This window comes from Genypterus blacodes, unplaced genomic scaffold (assembly GCF_046128005.1).
Source record: "Genypterus blacodes isolate CSIRO-AG114 ecotype Tasmania unplaced genomic scaffold, CSIRO-AGI_Gbla_v1 ptg000156l_1, whole genome shotgun sequence".
Lineage (NCBI taxonomy): Eukaryota > Metazoa > Chordata > Actinopteri > Ophidiiformes > Ophidiidae > Genypterus > Genypterus blacodes.
The window spans coordinates 11,335,475-11,361,542 of NW_027466957.1; the positions used below are offsets into that span (position 1 = coordinate 11,335,475).

Sequence of the window (26,068 nt, forward strand, 5' to 3'; positions counted from 1 at the left end):
TCCTGTCTCTGAATGACAAATGAGATTATGAGACCAAATATCTGTTCCAGAATCTGAGATAAAGGTCAAAGTTCACCTCCCTTTGTTCTCCTCACTCGGTTGAGCACAAATACAGGTCTGATCGCGTCGTCCTGAGTTGCGGAACCATTGGAAACTGTGACTAAATATCACCATGACAACATATAAGATGATTATGTTGGATTAAGTGGACAAGTGATGAGCAGTAAGAAGCCTGATACTGTTTTATGAAAGTGCGACGAACACACCAAACGCGTGTGTGAGACGTTCTGACAGTTAACACCTCAGGGGAGCGTAAACAAACAAAGGTGGGACTGCGTGTGAAGCTGTTTTTAAAAAGGCATCTTGGATATGAAGAGAATGTCTGAGGGGAGGAGGAGGAGGAGGTGGAGGAGACGTCTTCCTCCCTGCAACCAGGAGGAAGAGGGGGATGTTTTTCTTTCTGGCAAGATTCGGGTAATTTGAGCCACGTAACCCAATTTAACTAATTTCATTTCACTTTCTGCGATACCATCGTGCACTTCCTGTGTTTTAAGAAGCTAAAAAGTAGTGATGTGAAGGACGAGGAGGATGAGGAGGAGGAGGAGGAGGAGGAAAAACAGAAGCTCTTTGGGATCCCGAAGCCAACTCTGGATGATGGTAAAATACTACAGAAATGCCAGAAATGTTCATTGCTTGTTATGATGCGTCGCTGCCCACTGATTCTGGCCTCTGCAGCGACCTCCATGTTTCGACCTGAGACTGGTTCCACCAAGGCCTCAATGACAAGCTTTGTTTTGATTTGGTGCGCTGCCATTCTCCTCCTCTGACATTTGAGACATTTTCACATAGAAAATGGCAAACAATGGCCGGTGGGCAGGGTAAGTGTGTGTGTGTGTGTGTGGGTAAGTGTGTGTGTGTGTGCCCCCCGGTGCTGCGCGCAGCAGAATCTGGCCGCAACACAACAAACCAGACGGACTGGTTCCATTATCAGAGCTATCTTCCAGATCATTGGGCCTCCATTGTCAGTCTGAGGGCTGTAAAGTGCTGGATTGTACATGATTATTGTGATTAATGTGTTTATAAGGATAAACATAAGAAGGTGAAACCTGATTTCAGTCACATTAAAGTTCATACATGTGGTTGGAAAACACTGAATGATTGCCTAAATTGGAGTTTAATCATAGTTTTGTGAAGGTAAATGTCTGTAAATTTCAGCTAAATCAACAAAAAGAATGAATTATGTTCAAAGGAGGAAGAACACATTCATTTTGAGAATTATCACATTTTTTGGGGGGGGTGTAGAATGAGATGTTTTATGTCAAAACTCACTGCGACATCATTAGATTTCTTATTTAGTTTGATCAATAGCTAAGAAAGTGCAAAGTGACTGCATTTACATCGTTATGAAGTCAAATCCTCACATCAGTGACGCTGGAGCCAGCAAACCTTTGGGCTTATTTACTTGAAAAATTACTAAAATGACTTATTGTTGCGTTTCAATCGGCGTTTGCTAATTGTGATAAATAGTGGAGTTGCTTCTGGAATAAAAGGCAGTGCACAGGAACAAAGCACAGGAGACACGATGACTGACAGGAGAGAGACATCTGAGCCAGGGACGGAGCAGGGTGGAGACTTTAAAGACTCCACAGTTAGAGCAGTTGAAGGGGTCACGCAAAGACCTCCACGACCCCCCTGGATGGAGGCCAGGGTCGCCTCAGACATCAGAGTCCTCAGGTTCTCCTCCTCATCCTCATCTTACCTCCCTGATCCCCCAATTAGCCCTGGGATGAGTTTACGACCCACAAACCCTCCCGGACAAGACGCTGCCAGATAAAAAACGGAGAGACAAATGGAGGAGTGTGACTGATGGCCCCCCTCTCCTCCTCCTCCTCCCTCCTCTGCTCTTCCTCACAGCTTGACGCTTCTGGTCAGGATCGGACTACAAACACCAAACACACAGCAAACTCAGACTTTCCTCCTGGATGTTTGCGTTTGTGGTCGACTGTTTCTGCTCCTTTAGCTCCTCTTCCTCACTTTACTTCGGTGAGCTCATTGTGGGGAGCTAAAAGTTCCAAAACAATATTGTGCTTCACCTAAATCCGTATGAGTCTGCAGGTCAGAGGTCAGAGCTGCTTAACAAACAAAACTTTGAGATTCTTCTCTTTTTAAAGCGATGAAGCGCCCACACTGTTTCGTCTATGTTGATATTTTTATCCGAGCCAGACTTAGCCGCAATAAAAAGCAGGAATAAAATCTGGTAGAGGGAAAGGAGTGGGTGTGTGTGCAGAGTCCCCCGGCCTCTTTTACCCTCCACCCGTCTGCTCATCAGGGCGGGTCCAGGAAAAAGGATGGGACTGGAAGCTGTCCCTCCAAAAATAGCAAAAGAAAAAGGGTCACACGCAAGTAAGGACTCTTATCTGTGTGTGCGGATCAAAGATCGAGCTCCTGTTCAGCAGCGACAGAGTAACCAGAGGAAAGCGAGAGGAAGAGGAACGCTTTTCTGGGCGCCATCGTGCTTCTCTCCTCGCTCGATTTATTCATTCATATTTACGTCTTCCTGTGTTATTGGGTCACTTCTGTCTCTTTGTAACTCGTTTCCTCTGCTGTGTGTGTGTGTGTGTGTGTGTGTGTGTGTGTGTGTGTGTCTACAAAGCCCTTTGAGACGCCTTGTGTGATACTGAGTTATACACAAAAACATCCCAGATGAATGTCTTCCTATGTACCCAGGAGAGGACACGGAGGACGTGCAAACAGATCAATCAGACTTTGGAGACATGCGGGGGGTCAGGGCGGGCCAGATGGAGACATTACGTCATTTATTTGTGTGTGTCAGTATTTGAAAGATGCAGCTTTTTATCAATGAATGTCATGGCCAGTCGCCATTGTTTTTCCTTTCTCCTCTTCCTCTGCTGTGGAAACACAATGAGAGAACACAGGATGAGAACCTCGCCGCTGTTGTCATGGAGATGCAGGGACTTCCTCGACTCTTCAGGAAATCACCAAAGCTGCGTGGTGTAATGTCGGTTTTGTTCCAGAGCTGTTACGAGTGAAATGAGCATGTGTGTACGTGTGTGTGTGTGTGTGTGTGTGTGTGTGTGTTATGAGGCCAGTTGTTTTAATATCTTTTATAATAATGCCACAATGGCCTAAGCATTATGTCATTTATTTTTCAACATGAATGAATAGAGAATGGTTGGTGTGGCAACCTCAAAAACTCCATGCTAGTATGATGTCATAGTAGAAAGCTTGCTGTATGACATCATAACACCTAGATAGTGAGGTGATACACAAATGAACGTACAGTGATGGAGAACAGTGTTGACTCATTTGTTATAGAAAGTGGAATAACAAATGACATTTATTTAAAAAAAGTTCTGGTGGACAATTGGAGTGGCGTCTCCACTGTTCTACCTTCACACAGACATCTTTGAAAGGATAGAAAAACCAGTATGGGCGTGAGTGTGTGTGAATGTGTGTGACAGATTGTAGGTGTTTTTCCAGCTCGCAGGTAAGTTCCAGTGAATGGAGAGCAGTGTGAGAAAAGGCGGCCCCTCTTTCTCTGAGCAGATATCTGATCGGCCTGTCGCTCTTTTGTGAGGAAACCCGAACCAGACAATCGCAACAAAAGGCTGAGAGTTCTCCACAGAGATGCTGGAAGGTACCGGGAGGCTCAGGAGCAGATCCACACAGAGGGAGGGAGCGAGGGGAGATGTTTTTCTAACTGGAGAGACCTTCCTCCCCCCTCTCCCCCCGAAGCTTCACCCTGTTTACAAAGCAAATAGCCACAGGTTTGTGTTGTCACCTAAAAGTTTAGAATAACAGGTTAAGACCTCCAGATTCATTTACATGCAGCCGCCACGCCACATTCTCCACATGGGGTGTGTGTGTGTTTGTGTGTGTGAAAACAAAATGGCCCATCAAAGAGCTGAAGAGCCTGATCATCAGCATGGTGATTACATGAAGCAGCTACCATAAATCTGATCTGTGTGTTATGTTGTTGTGTTTGGAATATTTTGTCATTTTGGTTGCAAGTTGTAGAAAACGGATCAATCAAAAACAGAATCATCAGAAAAAGAGATTATCGTCATCCTAATCTATCAAAATACGGCTCTAGAAAATACTGCATATGCTACAAAAAGAAGTGGTTCTCAATCTATGGTACATGGCCCACCAGTGGTACTTGAATTACCATTGCGGTAATCACATGACTCATCAAAACTATTGATATCGATGGAAATGTTGCAAATAAAGCTTTCAGTGTTTTGTTTGTTTCGTCTCAACTGTTACCAAGACAACAAACTTCAGCTCCACGTACAGTTTCATGCTCGTGCTGTAAAAAGCTGCACTCGGATTCTGTGTGATATGTTGGTTGTTGGTCCTAAGCGGAAGAAAGTTCCATACATATTTGCCTCCACATCTCCCGTGACAGTTTGATGCAGTTTAATGGCAACGCTTGGATAAATAAACGCCGCTCTAATGCCTCTCCTCTCCTTTCTCCCATGAACCCAGGCTTCATGGCAGGCGACCTCTGAGTCACTCTGCGAGGGGGAAACAACTTCTCCCTCCACCACCATCGTCCGGCCCGGGCCTTTACAACCAAAAGGAGACATTCCAACTTGAGAGGAAGTGGGTGAAAAACGCCACCATGTTAGACTGATATGTGAAGCTCCGCCTCCTGACCAAACCATTTGCTGATGCATTTATTGACCCTGCGAGCTGGGAGTGATGGACAGAGGTGATAGCAGGGGCCAAGCTGGGTTCAGACACAATCACAGGGAGCTTTGAAGGTTAACTTATGGAGGAGAGGAAGAAGAAAACATCTCCTGAAAACAGATGTTCCTCCACTTTCAAAAACAGTCTTTGAAGGGTCATTTCACTTTTTTGCGTACAGTATCTTCTGCTCAAACAGCTGTGCGATGCAGGTGTTGGTGAGTTATTCCAGAAATGCTGCCAGGGAGCGACTCACTGCCCGCTGCATTGTCCCATTCTTTTGTTTTTAAACAGGAAATTTAGGAAACGCTTACTGTAACAAAGGTAGAGGAGAGGTAGAGGTTGTGACCCGAGTTATAAATAAACCCGGCACGGCGGTCGGTCATGAATCAGAGAGATTTGTCGAGTTTGCCGTGGCCGACATCCTGTTTGTTCTCCTCTTGTGCGTTCACACCGGGGCCGAGGGAAGCCCCCTGGCCCGGCGGGGCGAGATACACAGGGAATGTGAGGAATGCAGGTACGTGAATGCCTCAGTGACTCACAGCAGTCAGGACCTTTGACCCGCCGGCCGGTGTGTGCGTGATGAAAGCTGGATGAAGAGAAAGGACGAGCAGAGAGGTGTGGAGACACGCAGGGACTTCCTGAGCGTCTCAGCGTTAGAGGGTAAAACGATCCAATCCAAAGAAAGAGGAACCAAAACGGAAAGCACAAAAAGGCCACATGGGAAACACAGAATCACGTAAGTTCCCACACGTCAGCGAAAAGGAAGGACTCGGCTGTGTTTCCCAGGTTACAGTATCTCCTCTTTCAGTATCGCTCCCATCTGAAGGAAAGCAGAAGAAGGAGCAGAAATCCTGAGCTAAAGAAGGAAGGATAGAAGCTCTGCGTCACCTCGGGTCGGCCTGGGGAAATGATGACACCGTGACGGTAGGATGACGATGTGTGTGTCGGGTTTGAAGCAGTCCATCGCCGTGTTGAGCAGCGGCACAAAAGACACCGGGGGGACGAGGCCCCTTTTCTAAAACAACACCCACTGACAGAGTCCCCATTGTGCCGAGGAGGAAACCAACCTACGGCCTCGGTGCAGCTGCATTAGAGCAGCGTACAAACCCCCACCGACACGCAACAACGCACACACACACACACACACACAAATTACAAACACATGCAGTTTCTTCTCTTTAGTATATGATTACATCCACGCTCGCAGTGATACCAGTAAACAACGTGTGCAGTCAGACAGTTTGAGAGGCAGAACATGTTTGTGCGCTGAGTGACGCCTCGCAGGTTCGTCTCCAGAACTTCCTGTCGTGTAGAAAAGGGACCAAATGACAGGAATAAGTTGGACACTGTAACTGGGTCACTGGCCCAGCAGCTTCAGCCTATATTTCTTTCTCTTCCGTTTTTGATCTTGTGTCTTAAAAGCACACGGAAGTCTGTGATCCTTGCCGGGAAAGTAGGATTCAATCAAACGAGAGCAGAGACTTCACGTGTTCGCTTAGAGGTTTAATGAGTTTACTCACTTAGACTGTCTGGTGTAATACAATCAGACGTCCAGGTGGCTCTGGTGACAGAATTAAACACACACGCCATCTAAGTTCTATGTGGAAATGTTATATCTGCTCAGCCGTGGTCTTTACCTTGACCTTTGCCCTCCAAAACAACCGCAAGGAGACAAGTGGAGAAGCACTAAAACTCCCAGTAAAGCCCGGCTCAGATTGGGAATTGTAGCCTGAGGGTCAGCAGAGCCAGGTGGACAGCCTGACCCCCCTAACACACACACACACACAAACCAAGTTAACACACAACTCCCACAATCCCCCTCTTCCACTTTGGCTCTCTGGCTCGCCCAACTCCAGTGACGCAGCGAAAACACACAGACTCGCCCTCTTCCTTCAGAAAAGAGGAAGAGTGCTGATGTGTGTGTGTGTGGGAAAGAGAGGCAGACATACCAGTGCACATAAATAACACACAGCCACTACAAAACAAATGAAAATGATTTAGGTTTTATGTCCAATAAACACACAGCACAGCTTGAATCCATTAGTTCTAGTTGAGTGGCATCTATCACCGCTCACACACTCGGTGATGTCAGACGCCCGAGTCGCCGCGTCAGCACTTATTCGTCTCTTTTCAATACCGCCAACGCCAAACAATCTCCGTCTCACACAACAAATATTGGTAGAAGCTCCTTTCAGCTTTCACCTCAGCGTCACATGATGCATCTGCACACCAGAAAATAAAGGATGTGGGGACCGGAGCCCAGTCAGACAAATGGGTTCGGATGGTTTCCAAGGCAATCAAGTAGTGAAAATAATCACATGCTGCTCCCATAACAGCTATTAGAATATGTGTGCGCTCCTTGAAAACGTTGGTAAAGTCATTACAACCCAAAACGGTGGCAGACAGCCAGTTCAAAGGGAATTTTTCCTCTCTTAAGTTCTCCTGTGGCCTCAGCCGAGACGCGACCGCAGGAATCCGGCGGTGAATTGGTTGCGCCGACACGTTGAAAGAGGATCCCAGGCGGCCGGGGCCTCCAGACGAGACGTGCACCTTTTTGAAAAACGCCACGAGCGCCTCACCCCGTTTTCATAAGACAGGAGTCATATGGAGAAGGTTAGATGGCGGGCCGGACTCACAGCGAGACGACGGGCTGCAGGGAAGCAGAAGGTAAGGAACCACAGACGGGGGCGAGCGGAGGAGACGTTTCACATCCAATTGGAAACACACAAAGCTGTGCGGTCCAAGGATAAGTAAGAGTTACCATGGAGAGAGAGCGAGAGTGATGATGGAAAAAACCAGGACGTGACCTTTAGACTGCATTAGAGCTCGACACGACCGTCAGAGGCAGACCAGACCCGGGCGTTCATGCTGGGCGATGTCAGACTCTGAAGGGCGACTCTGTCCAGGCTGCGATCAGGGTTTACTGTTGATTCAAAACATTATTGTACATGGAGTGTGGTCCAGACAGGGGCAGAGCTCCTGGGTTACAGATTGGGGTCGGGGGTTCAAACCCTCAGGCGGGTTCAGGCTCTAATCTGCATGTGTGAGCCGCACTTCTGCACCAGTCTCAGCCTCTGCCAACACATTTGTCACTGTGAAAGGGAACCAACCACAGCGGCTCACAGGCTACAATGCTGTTTCCTCTGGAGGAGAATGCCAGGCAGCTGTTTCCAGCCGCAGAAAGACAGAGCAGAAGTTGTCTCTGAGGACGTGAGGACAAAAGACACGGGGGCAGATGTCTTTAGCACATGCTGCCGCTCAGACTTGACCCGGGCGTTTTATTAGCAGACCGCATGAAGCAGTATGAGCAAACCCAGGGGTCCAGTCCCTCCTCCTCTCCTCCACTGTTACAGCACAGCCACCCTGCTAAAGCCATTAGGGAGGGGGGGGGGGGGGTATTACTACACTGGCAGAGGCGGCTGCACCCATGACATCATCACAGGCTGCTGTCATTCCAGTGGGACGTCTGCGAGCCGTGTCTGAGAACAGAAGGCAGTCAACACACACACACACACACACACACTTCATTTACACCAGCATGCCATCATGCAGCTGGAAACACAAAGAACCAAAGGAGGGAAATCACCCATTTCAAAGTATCCATTTATGGAAAACTCTTTATTTGTGTAAGCTACCAACATGTCAATCATGTCCACACTGATAAATACCACACAACTAAATCTGCTCATTCTGAAATCTCTCTCGTGTTGTATGCATGTGTGTTGCTTTGGAGGCTTTACACACACACACACACACACACACACACACGCACACACACACACACTGCCTCGTCTTCCAAAATATCTGTGAGCTCAAAAAGACGGAAGCGTTTGATGTATCGTTATCTGGCAACAAGAGGCAGGCGAGGCAGGGTGAAGACAATCGTCTGATAAGGCCGCTAAAGTATACAAGCACGTCCAGCTTTTCCCACAAAGTGAAGGAAATCTGGAGCTACTTGGGTGAAGGGGGGGTGAGATGGGTTAAAGGAGCTTGAAAACTTTTTTTCCCAGCGAACAACACGGCTGAAATGTTGAGTCTACTGCATCCTGTGTAGAACTCTTCCTCCCTGCATGGCTGAGCGTAATAACAGGGATCCACTTTGGTGCTTTCAGCTGCACAGCAATCAAACTGCTGCCGACGCTCTCAGTCCAGCCGTGTTTCGTGTTGACAGAAATGATTTCCAGTCTTTCTGCTGCCGGGGAAACGTGACGGCTGCAAATCATTCTAAGATGCTTTTACCCGCCAGTCATACGGAAAAACTTTACATCACGACTCTCAGCGTGTCTGACCCCCTAACTTCCCCCCCTGAGCGGTGAGTCATCAGTGTGAGAGAGACGTGAAACTGTCAGAGTAACAGCGGCGGCGTAACTCGGTGTATAATTGTCATAATAGCTCAGACTTAGCACAGTAGCCGACACGCAGCGCCTGAACGGCCTCTCGCTGTGCTGCTCTGTGCAGACTGGAGTCTTCGCTCTGTGACTGCCGGTTGCTCTGGCAAAGGGAACCAACCGTGGCGCCGTTCCAGGAACACAGAAAGGTCCAGCGAGCATTCCAGAATTACACCATCCTCTGCACCACGCTGTGATACTGTAATTAAGGTCTTAAACAGCTGAGAATCAAGGCCTGGGTGTGGTGATGTTGAGTTTTGGGGAGTGAGCGGCACCAAATAAGCACCTGTGAGCTTCTTCTGCTGGAGGTGAGCGGCTCGCTGCTCCAGAGACTGGAGCAGTAAAACATAAAGGCTTCTGTCCTCGCGGATGCTGCTGCTATAAAACGACAAATTGAAGACAGCAGGATTCATTGTTTCTCTTCTGCTTGTTCTAGGCTTTGTGTTACTCAATCAGAGGCACTATTACTCCGCTTACATAGTTCTTACATAACATAAAAAAACTGTTCTTTGTAACGAAAAAGGAAGAAAACAGAGATTTTTACTGATAATGTGATGTTTGTCTTTACACTGTCACTACACGTCGTACAGGTACACCTGAGTGTGTGTGTGTGTGTGTGTGTGTGTGTGTGTGTGTGTGTCTGTGTGACAAATGACAACAGGTCGAAATCTTTAAGTACTGGAGTGTAATTCCTCATCCAAACACCTTCTTACATGACGGTGGAATAACTCATCAAGCACCTGAGCGTCACCGGAGTTACCAATTTAATTTCTTCCATTGGAGCAGCTATTACTTTCCACTGATAACAAGGCGGACAAAGGGAGAGGGAAACCTAATATGTGTGTGGGTTTTTCTAAACACACACACACACACACTAATCCAATGGGCTACTGGTTGTATTATTTAAAATAATGTGTCAGGGGGAATCTCTCCAATGCAGTATTGTAAATTCCCTTCTTGTGACTTATGACAGTCACTTGGTGTAATCATGAGTCAAAGCGCTCAGACAGCTCGGTTCCATGCAGCCTGATGTGGAGGAGTGTGAGGGGGGGGGGGGGGGGGGGGGGGGTCTGGGGTGTGGGAGTTCTGGGGGAATTCAGAAAATGTTGTTTTCAGATGTTTGAGTCTGAAGTTGAGAGGAACACTGGAAATAAATAAACTCCCCCCCAGTGCTGTTAAATATAACTGTAAGAGAGTCAAGCAAAGAAGCTGCGAGGAGGTTACAACCACAAAACGCTGAGCTGCAGTGGATTTGGAGACAAAAGAACCACAGGGGAGAGAGAGGCAGAGAGAGAGAGAGAGAGAGAGAGAGAGAGAGAGAGAGAGAGAGAGAGAGAGAGAGAGAGAGAGAGTGTGTGTGTGTGTGTGTGTGTGTGTGTGTGTGTGTGTGTGAGGGGCGGGCCGGCACAGGTCGGCTCATTTAATATATCAACAAGTCATCATGGGCCATAAAGAGAAAGAATCACGCATCATAATCAGATCTATACACACACACACACACTCCAGTAGAGAGAAACGTGCCCAGTGTGCGTCAACGCGTTTGTATCACCTCTGATTTTGATCACCTTGGTTTGAAGACTTTACCCCCTTTTTTTGGTTTAAGATGTCTAGAGTTACGTTTCTTTCCTTTGACATCTGGATCAACATGTGGCCCCTGAGAGAAGATCAACCAAAACTCACCAAAACAATGGCAAACTTCTCCTCCAGCTCGGTGGGCTCCGGCATGGGCACCTTCAGAGGCAGGATGTGATGCTTCAGCTCAGACTGGCCGTCCACGCTCTCGATATTCCCCATTTTTCCAAACACAAACCAGCGCCGTTATCCTCAGAAGAAAAAAACAACAACGCAAACTTTTCTTCTTCTTCTTCTTCTTCTTCTTCTCTCAGCGGTTTAATCCCAAATCCGAACCTGGAATCAAACGCATGAATCCAAACGGTCCGCGCCTGGGAACCGCGATGAAACGATGACAGCGCAGTCTCGATTTGTGTTCTGCTCCAAAAATTCCCATTTACCCTTATTTACGCGTTTAGAGTTTATAGTATTTTTCTTTCCCAATGTACTTTCCCTTCAAAAAAGTACTCTCAAAAGTAACTATCAGAATCCAGCTGCTTTCCTTTCCGCAGTGTCGTCATTGATCCGCCGGGCCAATCCATTACTTTACGACAAACTTTCCCTGTTAACTTTCAAAACGGCGAACGAACACAGACGCTCAGCTGCTGTTCGACTTTCTTGGCTCCGCCGTGTTTCCATTCATTATTGTTGTGTGATCCTGATTAGCTTTTCTCTGCTGCCTCCACTCAGAGGGAAGGTTTTCAGCTCGCAGCCCGCCCCGCTTTTATAAATGAACGTGGTCATTGGTGGAGCAACCTGTCAATCAGCTGCTTCCTCCCTTGTGGTCCCGCCTGTCACATCTGTATACACTGAGCCCACATGCAGCCTGGGCACGGCGGGGGTTTGTCGCAGCTCTGTCGCCATCTGGTGGTCAAACTGCAAACATGAATTGTAATTGAAATTCTGGACTGATGAATTGTGGGATAAGAATGGAGTTTTTGAATTTGTTGACTACGGAAGGATTAGATGCTTAACCCCATAGGATGAAACTTATTGATTGATTGAGGTTATTATTCATACAAAAAGTACGAAAGTTGTGTAACTACAAAATAACAACCAATTCTATAAATAGGACAGGGCCTCTCCTGAATGTAACAATAAACATGCATACATTACAAAGTTAGTTACAGTTGTAGCAAGGGTTAACAGAAGATACGATAACATTTGATTAAGCATAAAAAGACAAAAGATTTGCTGCAATTTTCCAGTGGTTGGAAAATTCCTCATTTTGTTGAAGAACCTCAAAACTTGTGAAGAAAATGTGAAAATTAGGTAAACATTAAATACCAAAACTAATTACAGCACAGAATCCAGAATTTGATAAGCTGTGTCACAAGGTACAAATGCCACTGTATATATAGTCCGTATACAATATATATGGACTGAATATACTGTCTATCTATGGAAACAGGGACACTGGTTTGATGAGAGTGCAAACTTTAATCAACAACTTTAAAGCACATATATGATTGTGATAATATCTTTAAATGATATCAAAGCATAGAAGTTTTTTTCCCCCTTTTTACACTATTTTTTTTCCATCACCACAAATCAGAGTCCAGAGCTTTGTGGCGAGGGGACAGTAGCGACACACAGTAGCTGCTCCTCTGTGTGCACTATCTGTGTGCTATAGACACGTTATCCTGGTGCAATTTGCGGCTACACATACACATAAAGACATATGATCAGAACACTATAGTCATAATATTTTCTCTTCATAAAAGCACAGTGATTTAGACTCTGTTTACAGTATCAGATCTCTTATTTTCAGGAGGATCTTGGTTTGTAATATTTCTCTTTGAATTATAAAAGCAACTTTCAGATAGCTTTGATTAAAACATATAAAAACTTCAGTTGGAACATAATGCATAAACACTGAAAATTTGTGCACAGTTTTGTAATACTTAAGGCAATAATAGAAACATCTATAAACAAAATAATATCAGGATTTGTCGGAAGATTGTAAAAAATAAAATTCAAATAATCACTTTCAGTTGAGTCGGATGTCGTAAATCTCTAAGACATTACACACCAATGTGGTCACAGCATGAGCCCTTGAGCCCTTTCATAAATAAAATTCTGGACTTGTACATGCTTTTGAATATATATATAAACTTAATATATTTTGCAACATGGTTGCATTATTATCAAATATCTATTCAGCCAAAATACTCTACTGAAGAATTTGTTCAAGACAGCATGATTCAGCACGGTTAATACTATGGATGATGAGCTAGGTGGAATAGTTCTCATAAATACTGATGGGCTGAGTTATTGTGGAGGTGATTAGTTATCAATTTTTCTTCAGTGATGTCTAAGTCTCATATAAGCTGAATATACAAACACACAAAGTCACAGCTCACAGAAGCGACACTTATTTCTAGAATGTGATGAAGCTCAAGCAACAGTTCTTCTAGTTGGTCTCTGCTACCAGATTATACCTGGAAAAGTAAAGGAGACAGTTTATTTGTAGGTAAAAAAAATATATTAAAATATATAATATTTGCACATAAACTGTTTTTAAAACTCATCAAAATAGCACAATATTGATTTGAGTTGTTCTTACCATTGAGTAACACCAGCCTTGAGGTCCAGTTGGTCCAGATCAAGCAGCAACTGAGGACAACAAACGAAAGCAAAAGATGATGTCACAACAACGGGGTGGAGATGAGAGATGGAGAGGTAAGTTGAGTGAGGGGGAGAAGAGTGATGTTACCTTCCCGATCAGCTCCCTCTCCCGGCTCATGAAGGACACACTGTTCTTCACAGACAGGTCCAGTCTTCTCTGAATGGACTCCTCAAGAGAGAAATCAAAGTCGAACCTGGAGAGAGAGACAGACAGGAGAGAGGTGAGACGGTTCAAGTCGTCACATGTACTGTACGTGGCCATCAATCGGTTGTTGTCTCACCTCTCGTTGAACTCTGGGTTGAGGTCTCTCTTCTTGGTGGCGGTCCTCCTCTTGGTGGTGGCCTTTTTGTCAGGCAGCAGGATGAAGCTGACGTAGGGGTCCGCACCATCTTTGGAGCAAGCTGCCAGAGATCTGTGGGGTCAAGGAGACACACAGTGACTTCACACACATACAAACACATAGGATGGCACAGACGGCTCTAAGTTAAACAGCTGATGGTATAGGAGGTGGGATGTGATGTAAAGACCTGCAGGAGTGAACAGTGATGAAAAGCCTGTTCTCCTCTGTGGAGTAGCCGATGGTGAGCTTCACCTGGCCCACCCCGTTTCCATGTTCTCCAGGCCTGCAGACACAGAGGAACAGTGGAAAACATTGTAATAAAGGAAACCATGATCATTGTACAGTGGAGGCTGTGAGCAGACAATGAGGCTTTGATGCCAACGCGTGTGTGTTTGTGTGTGTGTTTGTGACTCACATGGTGAAGGCAGCTCTGTGTCGAAGATCTAGATGGGAAGGGTCCCATCTGGGAAAGACATAGGGGCTGCCGTCTCCGCTGATGTCATCCGATCCATCCCCCGCAGCCTTACGACACAGCGCCAGCTTAGTGTCCAAGATCTGTGGGACGCAGAGAAATGCAAGTGAAAAAAATAAAAAATAAAATAAAATAAAATAAAATAGAAGAGAATAGAATAAAATAAAATAAAATAAAATAAAATAAAATAAAATAAAATAAAATAAAATAAAATAAAATAAAATAAAATAAAATAAAATAAAATAAAACGCCAGTATGTGTCACAGAGTTGTGTTTCTTCTCAGGGTGGAGAGAGCAACAGATCCCATCAAATACATATGACTGACTATGATTCCTGTCTCTGTTACAGACGCGTTGACAGCTGAACATTTTTCTGCCATCACACTCAGTCACAGCGGTGCCCCTGCAAACTTCTCCACATTCAACAACATTCTGCCAGTTCTCCGAGGGAATGTGAAAAATATATCTACAACCATAAAACGGACAGAGTAATGCAAGATTAATGCGCGACAGCTGTGTTCCGCAGCGCATTATCCTTTAAGCTGCATACTGTAACATCAGCAAATCAATGTTTGGACTCTTATACTGTGTGTAAAAATTGGCAGATTATTTTGTAATTTAGGCCAACTGATCATGCCAATAACAATTATACTGCTTGTTACGCTTTGATGCCTGCACATTTCCTTGGCACTGTCATACATTCCCTATAAATTCCATAGTTTCATATAATATACAGCATATATAATCTGTGTACATGGTGTATTATCATAGTTACACTTATTTGGCTTGAGATGCATGTGCACTTAGGATGAATTGTTTCAGGGTAACTAGAGATGTCGGTAACTAATTGGCTTTAAAAATAATTAGCTTAATTAATTGCAAAAATATAATATAATAATATGAAGTCATGCACGTCAAAAGTAGTAAGAGGTGTAAAGAGAATGTTTGGTGTTGTGTCCTGTAAATTGTTGCAGCACAGAATCACAGTCATGTCCTTGCTCACACAGATGCACACTGTCAGTGATGGAACGATGAAGACAAAGATCAGACATGTTCTCTGTACCTTGAACTCGACCCTCACAAGGATCTGGCTCTCTGGCAGAGCGCCGTCCAGACTGAGCCAGCGATCCAGCACCAAGTCCTGCTCCACCAGCACCTCTCTGAGAGGAAGCACCACAGAGCCAAGAGCCTGGCCCCACGTGTGGGAGAGCTACACACACACACACACGCAGACACACACACACACACACACACACACACACACACACACACACACACTGATGATTACTATCTCCAACTCCCACTGCTTTTATATAAAAAAAAAACCTTGACAGACGGTATAAATGGAAGCCATCCGTTATGTGTTCGTCTACACACAGACGACGTCTCTCACCTTGACTGTGAGCACATCATCCCTGGGGTCACGAACCAAAAAGTGAAAAGCCTCATCCCACCGTGGAGATGTGGAGCGCTCGCAGACCTTGAGGGAAGAAAGCCAACAGGAGAAATTCAGGTATTTTCTCACTCAGACACTCTTCTTCTCTTCCTCTGCAGAAGTACAGTAAGCTCAGACAGGAAGTCATGTTGCAGCTCTACCTTGGTTCGGTGAGATGTTCCTTTGAGGATAATCTCAGCCCCGACTTTTGGCTCCTTTCCACTTTTCTTCAACTGAAAAGATACACAAACGCGAATGCATCTAAACACATTCATATCAATCTGTAGTGAGCAGTCAAAGCAACAAACTGTGACTCATATGAAGCTCTGTGCTCCTCGAGTCCTACTCCTCCCCATTAACAACCAACAGAGCACCGAGGACGATGTGTGATCTCACCGGCAGGCCATGGGCGCGCTCCACATACACAAACAACACGGCTGATGATGGCACAGCCTTGTTCAGGTAGGACTGCTGGCTCTGATACTGCAGGACCTGTGTGAGCAGAGAAAACAGCCGATTCATCGAAAACAAAAACACACATTCATCAGGCTGCTACGGTACAAAACATAAAGGTTAAACATGTGACCTGTTCCAGTCTGGGGAGGTCAGAGACTCTGGGCAGCCACTCCAGCACCAGGTGGACGCGGCCTGACTTCACATCGTGCAGAGTGTACCACTGCAAAACACAAACATCGGTGTTATATTATGGAGATATGGTATCAAATGGTTTCAGCTGCAGAATGTGTCACACACACACACACACACACACACACACACACACACACACACACACACCGTGTCTATGAATTGTGCGCTGATGACGTCTCGTAGGTTCAGCTTGAATCTGAAAAGACAGAAGGAAGAACCTGGTTAAAAATAGAACATTGATCCCCGTCCATGTCGTTTTCCTCGTTTCGCCTGAACTATTGACTGCTGAGGTCACCACAGACCTTCCAAGGAAGTCATCCTGATCGATGTCCTTATCGAACAACTCAAACTGGACCTCCTGGCCGGGGAGCCGTGTCAGAATCACCTATGGATCACACACATCTGAATTAAATTCTGTATCATTCTATAAGATGTGAAGCGTGGACCTTCATCTCAGAGGCTCTACCTCAAAGAGTTCATTCCAGACTGGGTTGAGGTTCTCTTTGATGGTGTGGCTGCGGAAGGCGGCCCCAGACACCCGGATCTTCACATAGGGGTCGCTCTTCCCCTTCACCATGCCCCCCATGAAGTTGTCCTTGGCTATCAGGCTTTGCGCTTCCACCAGATGAATACGCAGCACTCCCTGTTGGCCAAAGCAAGGACAGGGGATGTTATTGTTGTAGGAGGAGTGTGTGTGTGTGTTTGTGTGTGTGTGTGTGTGTGTGTGTGTGTGTGTGTGTGTGTGTGTGTGTGTGTGTGTGTGTGTGTGTGTGTTTCCGTGGCTGTATTTTTCACCTCGGTTCCAAACTCCGGGTCAGGGCTGGTATGCTGGGGTCTGCTGGGCTGAGGTTTGGCCGATCCGCCGAGCCCCCCGGTTGCCTGCTCGGATGGGATTCCCCCCGGACCCATCCCAGAGTTAGGGTCAGAAGGGCGAGGGGACGGGGTCGTAGGAGTGGCATCCTCGTTCAGCCACAGCACCTTGGGAACAAAGGGGAGAATTCGGTGAGCAAATGTCAGGTGGTGATGTGTTTCAAGTCTCTTGCTGTGAATGGAATCCCTCATATTTCATAAGAGGAACATCAGACGAGGATACCGTGCATTTTTCCTGCAGGGAGCTGGAGAATCATAACAGGATCCAGACGGAAGAGAAAATGCATCACTATCATCTTGTGTGTTCCTGTGTGTGTGGATTTATGAGGACCTCGTTTCCTTACAAGGCTACAAGTTAGGAAATCCTTCAGGAAGAGGACGTGGAGCTGCTCCTTGCTGTTTAAAGGGCCACTTTAGGAGGTTAAAGGGTTTGGAATTAATAATGTAAAGTTCCTTACAAGTCTGGAGTCCAAAATGTGTGTGTGAATGCACGAACAGGATCTTCGCCTGAGCAGAATCTTGCCGAAGTAGTGCTTGAAGTCACACTGTCCAGTTAAAGCGCATATCCATTATATGCTACTATACCAAACACCAGCTGAGGCCCAGATGTTGTGAAATACCGACCCTGAGCACAATTTTCAGGTAGATGCGACTGGAGCCCTCCAGCTGGAACCACTGGTCCATGGTGAGTTCAGGGCTCGCTAAAAGACGAGTCAGCGGGATCCTCAGGGCGCCCAGAGAGAAGGCGCGGTCATCATCCTTCACCTGAGGAACACACAGACGGATTACAGAGGCCGAATCAACAAGGTGTAACGCGTGATCGTCACCTCAGCGCCTTTGGCAAACTGGCAAACACATTACTTGAATGTCAATGTCTTGTTTGAGAGGATCCTGAATGAAGAAGGTGAAGGCGTCCTCCCACACAGGGTTGTTGGTTCCATAGCAAGTCTGAGGAAGACGGCGGGTAAACAGTCATTACGTTTTGTAGGCAGGAGTTTGTTTTCATGTTACTTAGACAGAAGCCCTCTGCTCACCCTGCTCTCTCTGGTGGTGTCCTGGACGGAGATCAGCACCACGGGGCTCGGGTCTTTGTTGCCTTTCCTCATCTTAAACCACATATCAAATACACGTAAGGTGAGTTGAGAATTAGACACGCGAAGCATCGACAGCGGAGCCTCAAGCGGCGGCAAACTTACAGGCAGGTCGTGACCTTGATCAAGGTAGACGGCCAGGATGGCGGCAGAGGGAGGGTCGGCCGTCTTGCTGGTCAGGTTCTGGTTCCTCTGGATCACCTGGTGGAGGAAAGCGGGAGAAAAATATGATGGGATTGCCAGAAAGAGAGTTAGGGAGGCAGTGGCTCAGTGGGTAGTGCTTCCGCTTGGGAACCGGAAGGTCGCCGGTTTAAGCCCCTGCCGAGGTGCCCCTGAGCAAGGCACCAAACCCTCAACTGCTCCCCCCTCTGCGAAGGGTGGTAATGTAAGTCGCTTTGGATAAAAGCTTCTGCCAAATGATCGTAATGTAATGTAAAGAGGAAGCAAGGCTAAAATGTTGAAATTCAATAAAAGTTCTTTAAGTTTCAGCATCAAGGTTTTAGTCAATTTCACAGTAATCTGCATATCAAACTACATATTTCTCATGTACAAAATCATTCTGTACACGCACCTCACTCAATCTGGCAGCAGAGGGCAGCAGAGAGAGCCATTCCAGCCTCAGGTGCACGCTGCCGGTTGGGACGTCCCTCAGATTGAACCACTGTGAGAGCAAACACAAGGCACCTCTTTAAACACACACTGTGTTATCGTCTGGCTCTGGGCAGGGAGATGTGATGATGATGTAATCAGAGCAGATCACGAGGAGGCACATGGGGTCAGAATGCACGAATGTCACAAGCTAACAGGATTACTGCACACCGATATTTCCATAGCAACACAGGCATGGGAATGGAGAACAGGATCATTAAAGTGTTGCGCTTGCTGTTAAATTCATAATCCTATATCATGTCTGAAACCTCAACCTACTCACATCATCCACGACTCTGGCCTTCTTCACAATATCAAGATCCACCTTAGCCCTGGAGAGGGAGGGGGAGAGGGGGAGAGGGGGAGAGAGAGAGAGAGAGAGAGAGAGAGAGAGAGATAGAGAGAGAGAGAGAGAGAGGGAGAATGAACCACATTGAACATTCAAAACTGCACGGCAACATGAGCCAACATGCTAATAACAGAGAAATGACATGAAAAGCACATAGAGAGAGAGAGAGAGAGAGAGAGAGAGAGAGAGAGAGAGAGAGAGAGAGAGAGAGAGAGAGAGTAAAATGAATGAGAGCGGATGAACTACCTCCCCAGGAAGTCATCCTGGTCTGGGTCTTTGTCAAACACTTCCACTTCCAACTCCTGACCAGGAACTTCATGGACAATCACCTGACACACAAACACACACACAAAATGGGACAAATACACAAATGTGCAACACAACAAATATACAAATATAGATGCAGCCACAAACGGGCACGAAACACTCAGGACATGCCAACAGTCACGACGGCTACGCACACATTAATAACGCAACATCTCTGCAGTGACTGGGCTCAAATCGACCGTGTCACTGCTGTTTTCGCCAGCAAAGGCGATCTCGCAACCAGCTGCTTATCTCAAATAGAGCAGCATCATGACGACTGCAGAGAAAGATAACTGTTCAATCACCAATATGCCGATGACATGTTTAAGGTTTTGTGCAACAACAATAATCTATAACGAGTAACGGAGGAGTTCCTGCAAAGTCCACTGCCTTCAAATTTGCACATTTGCGTATCCATTGTCAGACTCTTTCTGTTGTTCCTTGTTGATTTGCTCCTCCCTCCCTCCCTCCCGGCCCGTCTCACCTCATACATCTCCCTCCATTGGGGGTTCAGGTTGCTGTCCACGTGATGAGAGGTGAAGATCTGGGTGCCCACACGCAGCACGGCGTATGGATCAGACTTCCCGTCGATCAGTCCCTTGATGACCGTATCCTTGGCGGTCAGGTCCTCCGCTTCCAGCAGGTGGATACGCACAACTCCCTGGGTGCACAAAAAAAGTCCCTGTTAAGTCAAAACACAATCTGCAAAACGCACCCAGAGGTCCATGTTTGTTTGTGCCGGCTGTGAAGCTGTAGTTTGTGTGCGTCTACAATTCTCCAGTCCATTTATTACTGAGACAGTTACCCTTGGAAGAGGGGAGCGGAGCTGCGCAACGTGCAGGTCGGCCACCAAGGGAATAGTGAGGCGGTTGGGGAGCACCAGGTGGGAGGCAATTGCATCCATTATCATAGTGTCCGACATGGCACTGCAAATGAATGCAAGGATGTGTTGGGGACACACAGAGGTGGAACAGAGAGAGACACACACACACACAGAGACTGAAGACATGCAGGAATAACGTCCACGTCCTGGACAACTGCACCAATATCAAGCACCCATTGGCTAAAGTTGAGGACGTTTCAGCCACTTTAAGTGAATTATTAAATGATAATCTGTCATGTAAAGTATTGCCAGAGGGAAGTGATGTCATCAAGCATTCACCTCTGATAATGCTTTAACTCTACCGTACAGTACATTATGCAAGATTTAATGCAAGCAGCGACTTAACTGTGATAATATTAAATATCTGTGCATTGTGACTTACATAATGTACTTCATATAGACGTATGGAGGTGTAATATTACATGTTCTATAGAGTACAAAGACAGCCAGCTATGTATGGAATCAATTTCTACAAACTAACGACGCCCCCGCCCCCAAAACACAGGAGAAACATCATCGATTCAAAGACATTCGCCCCAGTGTATCCATGGAAACAGGCAAAAATCTACGCGCAGACTGCTGCGCAAATAGACACTCCTCATTAAAAACACACTTCAAAACAAACACAGTGCAGATTAAGTAGTACTCATCACCGTGGAGACACCCTTAAGGAGCATTACTTCTAATACGAGCTCTTAAGGTACAAACTCACTTCAGCCCGGGGATGTCCAGCAGGTTGGTCAGCCCCGTCCAGTTGATGTCCAGTTTCTGTGAGGAAGAGACGAATAAAGATAAAAGGCATGAACTACAGCGAGAATCTGAGCCGGTGCAGCGGTGACACACTCACGGGCCTGCGGATGAAGAACATGGTGATGGCGCCGACCAGTGGAATGTCTCCGATCAGAGGCTCCAGGATCACACGCAGCTTCCCGTGCAGCTGGAAAGAGAAAGACGTCACACTGAGAGAGTGGAGCCCTGCGATTGATTACATCACGCAGAGGACACGCTCTGTGATTCTTGCTCTACCTGGATTCCTTTTACTCCCGCTTTGCAGAAGTACTTTTTAATCTCCACGTTGATCTCCACATCGCCCGCATAGCTACAAGAAGAAGAGGGACACCGGGCTCGTTTCTGTGCTGGCACAACGTTTTTGAAACTACGATAAAAAAGGGTTTGACACGTTACCTCACATAGACATCCAATAAAACTTGTTTCTTGTGTTCCGTGTGCGCTTTTACACCAACAACCTTCAGAGCCTGCGAACACAACAGCTGCCAATGAAACAGAACAAACAAGCCTGACAGAGCAGCTAGCCACGTGTTTGTGTAACGTTACGGCGTTACCTTGTCTCCTAGGTTGATCTTTGTGAAGCTGAGCGTCTGCAGATGAATGCTGGAGGTTCGGATGGCCGGAGCGATGGTCTCCACCAGAAGCTTCTCCAGGTACTGACCCACGAAGGGCCAGGCCTGCTGCAGGATCTGCACACAGACAGGACAGTCACACAGAGAGTCGTGATATTTTATGACACAGAGACGCACTTCCTGTACAAATAGAAAGTATTACTAGACCACAGACACACACACGCATGCATGCTTCACAAAACCACAAATGAGGCTGTTTACTTTTGAATTGGTAAACTTACTGTACCAGAGTACAGAAGCTTAAATGTAAACATCACCTAAAGCTGAGCCGTCAATACGCCTGTGATATATAAGATATAATCAAACAATAAAGGATCCAGGTGCTTTCAAAATGTGTGACTTTGGGGATTACCATTCAAAATTATAGAGTAGAAAAAAAACAAGGTAAACAGTTGTTCAATGTGGAGTCTTGGTTGTCATCGGGCGGACTATGTGTGTGTGTGTGTGTGTGAGTGTGTGTGTGTGTGTGTGTGTGCGTGTGTGTGTGTGTGTGTGTGTGTGTGTGTGTGTGTGTGTGTGTGTGCGTGTGCGTGTGCGTGTGTGCTTGTAGTCCACAAAACACTCCACACACCCTCACACAGGTGTTGATTTCAGCATAACCCTGTGAGGTGTAAGAGTGAGGCGTGACTCCTCTGACCTCTGACCTCTGACTTGCCATAGACCGCTATGGCCATAATCGACTCTTTGATACATCAAACCCTCACAGGCATTATGTGTGTTAACCTGAAACGCTCGATTTCTTCAAGCTGTCGCAGTCAAACGTTTGTGCAGCCCGCTCACGTGGAGGAGAGAGAGAGAGAGCTGGACGAGGAGGAGGATGAGGAAGAGGACGAGGATGGTCCAGCTGATTCTCCTCCTACAGCCTGGACCGTTTTGTCACTGAGCTCATTATGTTTCTTTCCTCCAGAATGGAGCTTTGTTTATTAGTATTCACATCCACACCTGCTCTGCACCGCCGCTTCATTATTGTACCGGCAGAGATGGAGAGAGTGAGATGTGATCTGACGCTCTCCTCCGCTATGAGATCATCTGCTGTGATAAAGAGACTGCAGATGGAATTGCAGCTTCAAAGTCAAAACAAATGATCTATATCTTAAAGTTGAACACGAGGCGCCGCCGATAATGTTCCAGGAAATAACTTTCCGAGACGTTGTGGTTGATGGGTGACTGTTAGGGTGACTGTTAGAAATGACAACGCAAGACACAAAGACGATCTAAGAGGAGACAACAAACCTTATTCAGCCACTCCACCTTCTCTACATCTGGGAAGTTGACCTGTGGAAAAGTAACATTGGTCAGACATCAACTCCAATAACACAAAACATAAGAGATGCTTCAGGTTGTAATATACTTTTATTTGATTCGAGTCAGCAGTAGATTGTAATGTGACTCATACTTGGACATGCACTGGTTAACATACTTGGAATAAAACAGAGTAGCAGGTTTAACAACTCTGTGATCAAATTTGAGGCAACCACAAAACTCATGCTGTGCTATCTCATGGGCCTTTCCTCCTGACCACAAAAACACGAGATCTCGAGAATAAGCCACACACACGCACACACACGCACACACACACATGCCCGCCCACACACACACACACACACACACACACACACACACACACACACACACACACACACACACACACACACACACACACAGTTTATTCTCTCTCTTTATCCTGATATGGTGATCTTGTCGCTGCTACTGCTCTCATAGATGTTTATGAGTCATCGACTTTTTGAGCCAGATAAGGTCAACGGCAGCTTTGAGGGGAACTAGGAGAGGAAACACGCAGCATATACAGTATCTCACATCTCCTCCTGCCAAATAAACAATCTGAAGATTAAGCCGTTTCTGTAGATGTAGCATGTTTCCACAGGGTTTCTTTCTTACATTGGCACTATTGTTTTCATGCTTGGCTGTGTAATAAAAACCTCATCACGGCGGCTCAGACTAGTGATTCCCCGGCTACTGCACATTAGGAATGTCCAAATATAGGCCTGCCCAGGGTCAGGAGGAAAACACAACCAGCCAGAAGGAACAGTCATGCAGAGATGTGTGTGTATGTGTGCGTGTATGTGTGCGTGTGTGTGTGTGTGTGTGTGTGTGTGTGTGTGTGTGTGTGTGTGTGGAAGTAACAACCACCCAAACAACAACGTGATAATGAATGAGTAATATGAGTGCTGGCTGTGAGCCCTCAGGTGCAGCAGGGTCCCACTCACACACACACACACACACACACTCACCCAGGGGGGCAGGTCCCTCTTGGCTCTGAGGACCTTCTCGGTGGTGCATTCCCTCTCGTTCTCTAAGAGGTACATGGCAGACTTGAGCCTCATCACTTTCTCCAGGCGGCTGTGCTTCCATCCCATGTAGATCATGAGCCCGAACAGCACCACGCTGATGCTGAAGCCGAAGTATCCGGCCAGATAGACGGGCAGCAGCGCGGCCAGGCATTTCCCGAAGGACCACAGCACGCTGACGGCGCGTTCACCGGGCGGCTGCCCCGCCGAAGCAGCGTCCATACCGGGCTCCGCATCCGAGGACGGCATCGCTAGATCTCTTCCACCCGGCGGTATGTGCGTTTCAGCTCGGCCCTCACTGTTTCTCCACTCCCACAAAGCGTCTGAGGAGGAGATTCACCGCCGCGATATTTCAGAAAGCATCGAGAATTCAGCAATATCAGCGCACCGGGGGGGGCGGAGGGTGAGAGAGAGGGGCGGGGGTCGATCGGTTAAATCATGACCGGTGATTCTCTCCCACGCAGCTCCGCAGGGGACCAGCAGCACCGCTTCATTGACGTGTCCGCTCACCGAGCAGAGACGGAGACCCGGGGGGTGGGGGGAGGGAGGGAGGGAGGAAGGGGGGGGGGGGCGGGCTCAGCCTCCAGCCCTCCTCACGACTCAGGACTAAACCCGGTAATCAGCGGGCGTGTTCACGGCTTACAGGTTCATTTGCGCCACAGTGAAATCCCCACTTTGCAGGGCTGCGGCTAGTGTAAACAAACTGTGATGATGTGTAACAGACGTGTTTGTCTCCGTTATGAGATTGACGGTAAATCCGTATTTACGCGCAAGCGCTCAGCTCCACTGCAGCAGCTTTGCTACTCTTTCATTTGCATTCTCCACTGTTTACCCATGTGCTTAATCTTTAGTAAATATTGACGTTCTTACGAGTGCAAATATCCAGCGCCGCTTCTGCGCCACCAGGATGCACCAAACCGTCGGTCGTAAAGACGCACCCTCGGCTCCCTCGGTGCGTCTTTACGCATCACGACACGCGTGTTCACGATCACTCACGTTTATTTGGTACTTCAGTCGTTTTCATTCAACTAAGGAGGACACTGTTCCATTAAGCTAAATTATTGCCGAGCAGGGTTGGAACCCATCACCGGTGTTTGTATACACGAACATCTGTGTTTGCTCAGACTGCCTTATGTAATTACAATCGTTTTAAACCAAACACCAAACACCTGCAGCCGAGCAAAAGAACAAACAGCAACTTTAAACATATAGAGCTTATATAAGAGGTTAAGGTCAGACACAACAGCCAAAATCACACTCAATTAAGAATAATTAGGATATTTCAATCTACATCATTTTAACTTCAGTGAGTGAAAACATACGATTTATATATTTTTGACAATTTGTTCAGTTTGTAGTTAAGTCAGATTTAAAGTAGAACATCCTATGAGTGCTGCACTTTGAGTCAGATCAAAGGGCAGCACTGACTTTAGACGGCATTAGTTTGAGTAGAATGGATTTGGTCACATTTCTCTTTTGTAATGATAAACCTCCAGACTGTTATTAGATTTTTGTGTTCTGTCTCTCTGGTTTGTAACCTTGGGGAGTGACGAGTCCTCTAAGGGGAAAATAGAAATCGAGCTGCATCCTTGAGCACCTTTAAGCATCTCGCCACAAAACCAATACAATCCATTCCTTTTCTCCTCAATGTGACTGAATCATTGTGGGTTACTCCTGTGCAGCCAGTCGAAGAAAAAGTAATCAATCACTGTCAGAGTTTCCCCCTAAGACCAACAACTCCTAAATTACTCCTGCAGCTGATTTGATATATAAATGCATAGAGTATCAGTGCTACGGCTCATTTACACTCTCTAAAGGTGATACAGTATGTCAGCATGAACATTAAGATGAATCATGCTGTGACCCAAACACTCAACACAAACCAGATCATAATGACAAGCATGTACCAAATAAGCAGAAGGAGCATGCAGTCACAGGACGATGAGTGGCTGCGT

At 46.6% G+C, this 26,068-nt stretch overlaps 2 protein-coding genes across 6 annotated transcripts in view; both read right to left on the reverse strand.

Annotated features, from left to right (window-relative positions):
- fmnl3 (formin-like 3) overlaps window positions 1-11,386 on the reverse strand; it is a 28,871-nt gene extending 17,485 nt beyond the window's left edge. For all 5 annotated transcript variants that reach the window (XM_076166105.1, XM_076166103.1, XM_076166104.1 and 2 more), the window contains exon 1: window positions 10,782-11,386. In XM_076166105.1, the coding sequence (XP_076022220.1) occupies window positions 10,782-10,895 (114 nt within the window). In that variant the 5' untranslated portion in view covers window positions 10,896-11,386. The remainder of the gene's footprint in view (window positions 1-10,781) is intronic.
- Window positions 11,387-12,455: 1,069 nt separating this feature from the next.
- Window positions 12,456-24,627, reverse strand: esyt1a (extended synaptotagmin-like protein 1a). Its single transcript, XM_076166636.1, has 31 exons — window positions 24,057-24,627; window positions 23,038-23,079; window positions 21,727-21,861; window positions 21,569-21,639; window positions 21,410-21,482; window positions 21,231-21,320; window positions 21,096-21,151; window positions 20,306-20,426; window positions 19,985-20,161; window positions 19,441-19,523; window positions 19,129-19,177; window positions 18,769-18,858; window positions 18,303-18,398; window positions 18,141-18,212; window positions 17,968-18,054; window positions 17,731-17,871; window positions 17,032-17,214; window positions 16,703-16,879; window positions 16,539-16,621; window positions 16,384-16,432; window positions 16,175-16,264; window positions 15,985-16,080; window positions 15,750-15,821; window positions 15,547-15,633; window positions 15,217-15,363; window positions 14,097-14,236; window positions 13,869-13,964; window positions 13,622-13,753; window positions 13,429-13,534; window positions 13,279-13,328; window positions 12,456-13,153 (listed from the first exon to the last, which is right to left on the reverse strand). Exons 1-31 carry the CDS (start codon window positions 24,360-24,362, stop codon window positions 13,126-13,128), a joined length of 3,225 nt encoding a protein of 1,074 aa, XP_076022751.1. The 5' UTR covers window positions 24,363-24,627; the 3' UTR covers window positions 12,456-13,125.
- Window positions 24,628-26,068: the final 1,441 nt, after the last annotated feature.

What these genes read in the sequence shown, in the direction of transcription:
- esyt1a (XM_076166636.1), bottom strand. Translation starts at nt 24,362, where the DNA reads ATGCCGTCCTCGGATGCGGAGCCCGGTATGGACGCTGCTTCGGCGGGG. An exon ending in TTATTGGATGTCTATGTGAG is followed by an intron (nt 21,483 to 21,568) that starts GTAACGTGTCAA and finishes TTCTTCTTGTAG; the next exon opens with CTATGCGGGCGATGTGGAGA. An exon ending in ACCTGAAAATTGTGCTCAGG is followed by an intron (nt 17,215 to 17,730) that starts GTCGGTATTTCA and finishes TTTGTTCCCAAG; the next exon opens with GTGCTGTGGCTGAACGAGGA.